The sequence below is a fragment of the Corylus avellana genome, chromosome ca2 (assembly GCF_901000735.1).
Source record: "Corylus avellana chromosome ca2, CavTom2PMs-1.0".
Taxonomy (NCBI): domain Eukaryota; kingdom Viridiplantae; phylum Streptophyta; class Magnoliopsida; order Fagales; family Betulaceae; genus Corylus; species Corylus avellana.
The window spans coordinates 42,998,567-43,009,829 of NC_081542.1; the positions used below are offsets into that span (position 1 = coordinate 42,998,567).

At 34.1% G+C, this 11,263-nt stretch overlaps 1 protein-coding gene across 1 annotated transcript; it reads left to right on the forward strand.

The window, feature by feature from the left end:
* Window positions 1–7,570: 7,570 nt before the first annotated feature.
* LOC132169845 (F-box/kelch-repeat protein At3g06240-like) lies at window positions 7,571–8,732 on the forward strand. Its single transcript, XM_059580798.1, has 2 exons — window positions 7,571–8,107; window positions 8,211–8,732. The coding sequence occupies exons 1-2, from the start codon at window positions 7,571–7,573 to the stop codon at window positions 8,730–8,732; spliced, it is 1,059 nt and encodes a 352-aa protein (XP_059436781.1).
* Window positions 8,733–11,263: the final 2,531 nt, after the last annotated feature.

Genomic DNA, 11,263 nt, shown 5'->3' on the forward strand with positions numbered 1-11,263 from the left:
AGAGGCAGTGAATTACAGGAGAGGAAGCAGTAGTGCAAGACAACATGAGGTGAGTTACTACATATATTTTTAATTTTTGTTATTTTTTTCGCCTGTTCATTATATATTGTATTATGTTAATATTTGACAAGTTTATTATCATATGTACAAGATGATAGTGGTCGAAGTTTACATGGTCGAACCCTAACTCCCCAACCAACCATTGATGCTGAAACAGTAAGTGATAAACTGTTTAAATGTCATTACTCATTGCAATTAGTTCATTACATTTGATTTACCAAGTTTACATCATATTTGCAGATTTCGCAAGATATTGATGCATCTTCTAGAGGTAGAGGGAGTACTAGGGGTAGGGGTAAGGGAGGTAGAGGTCAGTTTCAACCTACCTCAAAAGGGTCTACTAGACTGCAAAGAGATGGACCAAGAACTAGGGGAGGGCCTACTGGAATACAAAGAGGAGTACAGAGGACTAGGGGAGGGCCTACTGGAATACAAAGAGGTGTACAGACGACTAGGGGAGGGCCTACTGGACTGCATATTAGTGGACCAATGACTAGGAGTGGAGGTAGAGGTCAGTTTCAGGGTACAGTCCACACCGTCAGATTATATGGGCCTTCTCAACATCAAACACCACAGTCTCAGGGCAATGCTACTGTGAGCAAACTGTTTATAATATTATTTCATTGTGGTTCATTTTACTTTTGGATGACGTAATAAAATGTTATTTCAATTATTTAATATTGTGAAATGTTACATAGTTTCAGGGTACTGTCAATACCGTAAGGTTGTATGGACCTCCTCATACACAGTCTGCACAATCTCAGTGGAATGCTAGTGTTAATGTGAGTACTTCATACACTAAGTGTTTCTTTTGTTAAATTATTATACACTTCAATTTAATTTGAAGAATTATGTTAATTAAATGATATTATTATGTTTAGAACAATCGATAATCTACTCTATCAATTCATTTGACACATTGATTGGTTGGATTTTTTTGTTTAGACTGTAATAGGAGTATGAATGAAGATAATGGTTAAATCTTTTAGGGATGAACATGTTTTTCTTGACGAAGTTTTTCAGTATATTTGTGATATTATTTTTGTTGAGTGATGTGCCTATATTGCCTTATTAATCAAATTCTGCCCAATTCCTTAAAAAAAATATATATATTATAATAAAATGAATAAATAAATCCAATCAATGGGATTTTTAAGTCCTATTAAGTGAAACTTTGACTTGTATTGTAACAATACCTTCCATATTGCCATGAGAAAACAACCAAGTAGTGAGTAAGGAATCCCGAGGTGCTTGGCTTCTACTTATTTCAATTTATGATTTTCAAATTTCATTCATCAAGTGTTGGGTTTGGTCCTTCTTATTGACATTTAGTTCACTCACGTATCTATCCTCATAATTAATTATAATGATGTGTGTGGGATGAAAAATAAAATGTACATACTAGATAAAGCCTCCAAAAAGCAGAACAAAACAAAAAAGTTAGGGTGTTTTTTTTTTTTTTAGCCAAAAAAAAAAAAAAGAAGCAAAAAAGTTAGGTTTTAATTTGCTTATTAATATGCGTTTTTCCATGAGAAGTTAGGTATACATAGCAAGTGCATGTAAGTTTGATTTTATAATGAACTTTTAGTATGATAAGAAAATATTAAAAATTGAGTATGTTTGTCAATATGTTTAGTTTTGAAGTATTTTTTATTTCCCCCAAAATGTTATGATGTGACATATATATATATATATATATAACATCACAACTAGAAGGGTCTGCTCAACCAAGCGGATCTTCTCAGCCTTCTCAACAACAGTTGGGGCGTACTACTGCATGTACATCAGCGCTTGCCAGAAGAGGTAAAACTATTGTACAAACTGTGAAGAAGGCAATTGCAGTCATGGAGGCTAACAAGAGAAAAAGGAAGAAGCCAGATTGGCAAAAATATTAGACTCCTAGGAAACGGATTACTATAGAGATAATTGATCATTGTGGATGTGTATATATATATATGGTTAATGCTACAATTTTGTCATTTTGGATGTGTAATATGTATATGGGTAATGGTAGACACATTTACCTTGTAGCCGTTACAATTTGGTGATTTTGGATGTGTAATATATATTTGGTTTTTGTTTAGACACATTTACCTTGTGTATAAAACCATTGTAATTTGTGATAGAAAATTGAACTTATCAAATTGTATCATGAATAGACTCTTAACTACAATTGCACAGGGAAAACACCAATTACACTAGGACTAGGTGTAAACACTGCTTTATAGAACACAAGCAATGCAATTCGGTTGGAATAGGTAAATGTACAAACAATTGAAACTCATCAAATTGTCATATCAGGAAATTGAAACATCTCAAACATATACCTACTAACACATAGGTTTCGCACTTTAATACAATCCACTAAATAATAGTCCTTAAACTACATAGGTTTCTCCCTCTCACGACAACATTGCCCTACTAACAGTGCAATGACGTTTCTCCCTATCATTAACAAAACAAGACAACAACAAAAAAGCTAATATCAAACAAGTGGCCAATGACATCCTTAAGTTTTTTTCGATGCTATTATTTTTGCACTTTTCAGCAGCAATCTGCAACGTCAACTTCGCCAGTGCAGTTTCAAAACCTTTCTTTTGATCAACTATTTGGGCATCAAACTGTGACATAGGGAGCATAGCTTCTTCGTCAACCCATATAAAATAATCACAACCACGATCACCTTCGTTCTGCATATTTCATAAATGAGAATTACTAATCAATTCACAAACAGAGTGTAATATAATTCACAAGGGAGTTCTTCAATGTTATTTGATTTCAGAGAGTCAAAAAGAAAAGAAGACAAAAAAGACAACAACAAACGGAGACCTTCTGAGCTTTCAAATTATTTCTATTTCTGGAGTGTGAAACAGTTACATCTATATACATGGTTTTCCTTCAATTTTCCAATACTCCAATGGAAGAGACCCAAAAACTTTGTCAAACAAGGCCGGCCTTATTTGGTAATGGACATGCCTAAGTCTAATAAAAAATTTAAAAAAAAAAGTCTAAAGACCCACCTTTGTAATTAACATTATCTTTATTTGCTTAGAAAAATAAATAAATAAATAATTGTTGTCTGCTCTAAGAGAGAGCTAAAACAGTCGTATGGAATGTGAATATATACCATGTAATTATTATTATGATTATTAGTGGGAATAGATTGACATACGTTTTCATCATGTACATAAAAACAATGTCATTAAACTTCAAGAAGCAATTAACCAAATTAATAAGGCAAAAGAGGATAATAATTAAACTTATGCTATTGGGTTACAAAGTGATGAATGTGATACAAAGTGAATATGCTACTGGGATACAAAGTGATGAATGGGTCTCAGAAAATAGGGTCCTGCATTTCAAAAGTAGATGAATATGTTCATCAAATATCTTCTTCTTTTTTTTTCTTTCCTTCATTTTTTAGCAGCTTACCTACTCAAACAATATTGGAGGCCTAAGTCTTCTATTCTCATCACAGAATCAAATGACAAACATCTAATATAAGTAGTCATCATAAAAACATCAAATGGAACCCACAAAAAAGCAGAGACCCACAAATGGAACCCACAAAAAAACATTGGCTACACAACATGGAACACATCTCTTAGAAGAGACCCACAAATCCAAACCAGCAATCATTGTACATAATTGAATCAAATGGAGAAAAGCAGAAAGAAAGAAAGAAAGAAATTGAAAACCCCTCATTTTTAAAACCTAAATTCGAACCTTGTATTTACAGCATCCAATAAACCTTCTACCAAGATTTTTCTGCGTGCGAGAAGTCATCACTCGTGATTCAATTCCGCATAGGCATTTCGTACACGCAGAGGTACACTTCGCCGGTGAACTTCCCAATGATAGTACACAGCCATTCGCATCATCTTCGCTGGCGAACTTCTCCATCGTTGACGACGAGACGGGACCAGCTGCGTGAGGGAGACGATCGGCCAAACGCCAGCGTGCGGGGGCTGCGAGACGGCAGTGTGCAGGGGTTGCGTGAAGGCGACGACAGGGCAGACGGCACCGTGCGGGGGGCTGGGTGAAAGGAAGGCGACGATCGGGCGGCACCGTGCGGGGGGCTGCGTGAAGGGAAGGCGACGATGGGCGCTGTGAAGGAGACGACGAAGACCTAAACAAATATATACAACTATTACCCTAAGCAAAAATGGCGCTGTTTTGCTTAGGGTTCCCTAACCCTGCGCAAAACAGCGTCGTTTTGCTCCTGCTTTAAAAAAAATAAATAAAAATAAAAATCATACAAGGGCATTTTCGTAACTTACCCCTAATAAAACGGCGTCGTTTTGCAGTTTCCGTCCAGACTAACGGTTTTGACTAACGGAGTGGCCAAAATGCAAAATTTTGGTAGTTTGAGGAGCTACTTTATCAGTTTTGAAACATCACGGAACCAAATCGAAAACGGCTAATAGTTTGAGGGGTTTTTTTTTATATTTTTCCCTTTTATCTTTAAAGCTAAGGGGTATCTTTGTATACTTCATGTGTACTTAGGTTGCGCTCCTCTGCGCTTTTCAAGGATATTCTTGATTATTTATCAAAAAAAAAAAGACAGAATTTAGTCTAATGGGAATATACCTGGTTTTTGTAACCAGGTTCTGTGTTCAAGGATTGTCTGGATTGGCATATGACTACTCTTATTCCTGCCCCGCCTCCCGCATTGTGCAATACTGCGAAATCAAGTGCTCTTGAGGCCCTTCCTACTTCATCGTTATAGACGGTGGCCACAGCTGAACAACAATGCTCCAAAGTCCAATCAACTCTTTTCCACATGAAGAGTTTTTTGCCACCTGATCTATTCAACTCATTTCCACACAAAGATGAGCCTAGTACGCAGGTCTTAAAAACACCTGCAAGTCTCATGTAGCTTTCAAGGTATTAATACTCCTATATTTATTTCAGTCGTTTCTAAATTGTCTTGTTACTTCTTTTGTAGATACTTGGCTGTATGTTTGGCCTTTTAATGGAAAAATAAAGTCCCTAGTGTTGATTTATCTAATATCTTCTACTAATTTGATGAAATTTGGATAGAAAACTTTTCAAAATATTGGAGCAATGTCTTTGAAAAAAACTTGGTCAGGATTGGGAAAAGTTTTTGATACCAATCGATCATAAGAGCAAGGTTAAGTAAATGACATAAACGACTTACTAACATGATAATCATAAATAACTTTATTGACTTATCCCTTTATCCTTTACTCTCCTAGCTAGCTGAAGAAGATCGAGCTAATCCGTATACTTGGGATTAGGTATTCTAGTCCTTCGGCCCCGATCCCTATCATATCATGTCGGCTCTTTGATTGAAATTGGCTGTTGATTTTAATTTACTGTCAACTTGATATGCGAGCTCATGCAGAATGTCTTGACTCTTGATCTTGCTTTACTTGTGTTTTTTAACAGAACACTAATCTGTTTTTCTTTTCTTTTCTTTTCTTTTTTTAATTTTTAATTTTTTATTATTATTATTATTTTTTTTATAACAGAACACTAATCTGTTTATGGATTATGAAGAAAAAAAAAAAGGATGATTGAAAACGTGAAATGGGATGAAATGTATGAAATCTATTATGACAATTTTTTATAATAAATTGTCTTTCATTATAAAAAGAAGAAGATAAGCAGAGAATAGTTTCATTTTTTATTTGCTACACCACAAGCTGCTCAACTCTCACCAGCCCTCATCCTAGTGAACGCCAAAACAAGGATTTGGATCCCCTCAAATTTTTAGAGAATTCGAGTTTTTCAAATTATTAAATCTGACTGTCTATTATATCTAAGGGTTAAAAAAAATGAAATGTTTTTTGGTCTCATTAAAGAAATGAAATAACTTATTTTTTTCTCAAAATAAAAATGCAACACACAAATGGATATATTTTTTTGAAGTAATTTTATTTATTTTGATTCGCTCTCAAAACAAAAAACAACTTACAATTCGTTTACCTCCCAAAACAAAAACAAATTATATTAAATTGTAATTTCTTTGAAGATAAGTCTTTTTTATCTTTTTTTCTTTTCAAATATGATTTTGGATAATTTCTCATAATTAGGCTCTAAATCTAGAATTGTTTTAATAATTTAGTTAATAAGTTGAAGAGCAAATGATATGTAGTGGTTCCCCACCTAAAATACTTTGAGAAATTGATCAAATTGTAGAAAATTTAAGAATAAAAAATGCGAATATACACACGGTATATACTTTTGTTGAATATATCTCACATATCTCTTTAAATATATAACCTAATTATGGTAAATTGGGAAAATAGAAATAAATATCTAATAATAATGTGGGAAAATTACAGTTTACCTCCCAAAATTAACAGCGTTTTTCAATTCAAACATCAAAGTTTCAATTTTTGCAATCCACCCCCACAAAGTTTCAATTTTTTTCAATTCGGCCAATATTATCCCAAAATTCTCATATTGCTCCTGATTTTTTTTTTTTTTTTTTATGAAAAAAAAAATTGGGAGTGCAAAAATGGCAAGATGGGCAAAGAGTAGCTACAACCACCCCGATTTTTTTTAAAAAAAATAATTTTATGAAAAATAAAAAAATAAAAATTAGGGGCAATATGGGAAGTTTTTGATACAATTGGTCAAATTGCAAAAATTTGAAACTTTGAGGGGTGGATTGTAAAAATTGAAACTTTGGTATTTAAATTGAAAAACGCTGTCAACTTTGAGAGGATAAACTGTAATTTTCCCTAATAATGTAGTTGCCTAATTTATGATATTACCCTTACCATATACAATCCGGTTGTCATGTCTATATAATTTTCCAGCAAAATATAATTATTTAGGGTGCGTTTGGGAGTGCATTTTAAAAAAAATAATCTGCGATTTTAAACCAAATCGCAACTTTAGGGTGTTTGGGATTGCGATTTTAAAAACGCAAATTTTAAAATCGCAAAAAAATCTGCGATTTCCATAAGTTGATTAGATGATGCTTATTTGAAAAAGTGCGAATTTAAAACAAAATCACGATTTCTATTAAAAAGATATTTGGCGCAATAGTTACTTTTTTTAGAACGGGAATGAGAAAAATACCAAGAATACCCACCTAAAATATATTAAAACCCTTATTTTCTCTTTTTTTTTTTTTTTTTTCCTTCATCCTCTCTATCTTGTTCATCATTATTGGTAATTTGGTCATGAAACCGTAATTATATGCTAATGTTATCCAAACACTCAATTGATAAAAAAAAAAATACTTTTTAGTATGTTTTACCAAACGCCTGTGCGATTTTAAAAAGTAGCAATTTTAAAAACGCAATTTTTAAAATCGCACTTATTGAAATCGCACTCCCAAACGGGCCCTTAATATTTATAATTCGTATTACCTACCACGATATTAATATTACAGCTATTCGCCAAACAAGAAACCGAAAAGGGAAAAAAATAAATAAATAAATAAATTGATAAGAATAAATATTCGAAAATAAAAACCTAACCCTGCGGCTTGGCGTTCTTATTCTCTAACCCTAAAGCAACAGAGAAACCAATGGCCAACGAATTGCCTGAAGACTTGGTGACGCAGATTCTGCTATGGCTTCCGGTCGTCTCTCTCTTGCGTTTCAAGTGCGTCTGCAAATCCTGGTACGCTCTCATCACACACCAAAACTTCGTAAGAAAACACCTCCTACACAACAAGAACAGCAACACCCACCTTCTCCTTAAAACGAGCAACAAAACAATGGACGATTATGTTGTATCCAGGATTTCTTATGAAGGACTTCAAATAACCCCCCTTACCCCGCTTACACAACCTGTACATCCACAGTATTTTAGGAACGGCGAGGAGTTTGTCGAGTTTAGCGAGGTGTTTAGTATTTCTGTGGTGGGTTCTTGCAATGGTCTCGTTTGTATCCACGCTTACGATAAATTGAAGGTTGTTATATGGAACCCTACAACTAGAGAAACAAAGGTTGTTCCCGAATCAAACCTGCCCATCTTCGCCCCCGCTGGCTATTGCACCCATATTCAAGGTATGGGATTTGGTTTTGATGCCAAAACTAATGACTACAAGATAATCAACTTTGTAAGTATGTATGAATCCAATTTCGACAGCTATTTTACGAAGGACGTTAAAGAAATCATATACCAAAAAGAGGTATACAGCTTAAGCACCGATTCGACCCCAGTGTTTTATTGTGGAGCATGTTCCGATGACATACATCACTGGGATGGGTTCTTGGCTGGCATATGTTGATTATGTTAATCAACGGGACTTATTTGTTTTGTCATTTGACATGAGCAATGAGGTATTCCTAAAAACACCACTTCCAGATAATGTTAATGGGCAAGCCCTTTTGGTGTTGAATGAATCGATAGCCATGGTTGCTTTCAAGCCGGTTGATGACAATTGGAGGGAGATTGGATTTGATATATGGTTGTTACTTAAAGTTGGTGTTAAGGACTCCTGGAATAGGCTTTTTACTATTGGACCATCGATTGCAAGAATTCACCAACCATTAGGATTTTGGAAGAATGACACCATGTTCTTGACTAAAATTGATAGCGGACAACTGTTCTTGTATGACCCCTCTACCCAACAAATAACTGATCTCCAAATTCATGGACATAGTGACTCGAAGGAGATGCAGTTGGTTACTTACATGGAGACCCTAGTTTCTGTCAAGGGAGGAAATGAATTTGAAGAATAGAACAATTGTTGACAAGGCTTGAGGGCCCATCTTTCTATATCTGTTCCAATTGTGTTTCAAGCAGCATATATGTGCTGAGATAATATTTTATGATTATTCTTGTCAAAGATGTCTTTCTCAAATATTTATACACTTACATTTAACCCGTATTTTTTTTTGGAGCGATTGTGAGAGATTTTTATGGTTAAATAAGCAGTTGTACGAGGGTTCTTCACACCATCTTTATTTTAATTATCATGAGGAATTATCTTTTCACCACCCGATAAGTTTAGTGTTTCGTTTACATATATATTGATATTTTTTTTCTAGCTACTTCATAGCAATTTACTCTTGAAGAGGTTTTGGTACTTAAAGTATGGTTGATGGGATCAGTGGACATAAAATTGAGCTCTTTGATTTCATAAAAAAATGACAGCACATTAGAACCTGATAATCAATGTTTTTTTCAGTCTATCCCTATTTCCATAAAATCCAATGCCTAAAAGTATTTTGGTTTATTAATGATAACATTTATTCAGAGTTTACATTGAAAATTTGAAATTTCACTTCAAAAAGGCTTCTGGCTACCTTGTTTTACAAACATTAATGTTCTCTTGCTAGTCATTAGGATATCATAAACTATGGTGTTTTCAAAGATTTAGTGGTTAGGGCACTAGCAACAGATGCCCTATATGCCATTCCCTTCCTTATGTTTAAGAAAAATTTAAAAAAAAAAAACCACAAAAACCTAATCACATCAGATTCTCTACATTTAACCATCCTTCAAGGGTTGCTACAGTGTTTACCAATGTATAGGGAACCAAAAGTGGTTCCCTATACATTATTTTAATATAAACATTTCTCTTTCCTCTCTCATCTTTCATCTTTGTGTATTTAATTGGGGATTTTGTGAAAAAAAGTGATGGTAGGTAGGAAACTTGTATTCTGTAAAGAAATAATATTTTAATGGTATTGAGAAACGTAAGGGGATCTATTGCAAAATATATTTTTATGGGGAATCAAAAAGAGTTTTATTCACTAAACTTACGAAAAATCAAAGGGAAGCTGCTGCTAGTCCTCTTACTATTGGCTGTAATTTCGGTATTTGGATAAAGTAGATGGACTGATTTTATTGGACTGTCATGTATCTACATGCTGCGTAAATTGTTCCTGCTAAATTGCTTGCTGTAAATTGGATTTTGGGAATGGTTTGTGTGTTATGAGGGCCTCGGCTGTGTCAAAGCAAATGTTAATATGGTTCTTCCTTTTTTACCCAAATATAAGTGATTTTAAATGTTAATATAGTTCTTCCTTTTGAGCCAGTCCAATCCTAATGTTCGAAGTTGTTCAGTGTCTAAGTGCACATATAAAGTGTAAACAATTCAGCAATTGTATCAAAAAGTTGATGAATTTTAGTCCCAGAAATTGTATCAATGCGTGTGATGCAACATTTTAGTTATATAATTTTGTCTGGCCCAAATGGATATGAAAGCACTTCATATTGTCTTTTGGAATTTAAAACCCCAACAGCAGCGGCATTTGAGCAAAGACAAACACTAGGATTCAAGATTTATCAACGAAAATGCGTGAAAAAGTAAAATAAAAACAAGAACAGTTCACTAAAGCAAATTCCTGTCGGGTTCAAATCTGAAATAACTTCCTGGAAAACATTTCTTCCACATAGCATTAAGATATCTAGGATTGCTCTTACATATGACAACTTTGTTATTGTTCTTATTATTACATGTGCATAAAGCCTTCACTACTCTACCTTCCAATTATTAGTTTCTTTTCTGAGAGCTTTATTCATGTATTATCTTTACACGCATGCATTAACACATGTTGAAAAATCCTTCATATTTCTTGCAACCAGTTGTGTAGACAAAATTCTATTGCGTTCTTTTCATTTTTTTCCTTTGTTGACTAGTTTTCTAACCTTGATCATATGCAAAATTCCTTCTCATATAGTGTTTGTGGTATCTTCTATAGATTTTAGATTAGTATGTAGATATTGGCATGTCTAATTGATGTTGCGCTTATCTAGTTTTGAAATGAGGTTTTGCAAGGGTGGAATTAAGCTGGGTTTTCTCGGCGCTAAGATGAATTGGCTTATCTAATTTGCAAGTGTTGGTTGCCTTTGGAATTTTAGCTTTGAATTGAGACGTCCATACTTTTTGTGTATGCTGTTAAATTCTTTTCCCTACCTCTAAAGAGTGAAGAAGCTCAAATGGATGCTTCCTTTTCTTGATTCACCTGACGTATTGCCTGCATAAAGGGGCTGTCTAGTCTTCTAGTTTTGTTGAGTTGTATGGTTTTTCCGTTTAGGAGCTCAATCGTAACAGGCACCACATTTGTAACTTTACCCATGTCAGTGTAGTTTTAAGTACTAAACCTAGCTAATTTGTGGCTGGAATTTTTGCTTTTGTATGTGTTAAGGTGAACCAAAAATTTTTATATGGTCAAATGAGAATGATAAAACAATTTCAGGGGATTTTAGATGCAGTAGATATGATTATTGATTGTCTAAAGGGTTCCTATTGACTCTGTAGTTG

Coding starts and splice junctions, on each gene's coding strand:
- LOC132169845 (XM_059580798.1), top strand. CDS start 7,571: ATGGCCAACGAATTGCCTGAAGACTTGGTGACGCAGATTCTGCTATGG. Junction 8,108..8,210: donor ACTACAAGATAATCAACTTT/GTAAGTATGTAT, acceptor ATTCGACCCCAG/TGTTTTATTGTGGAGCATGT.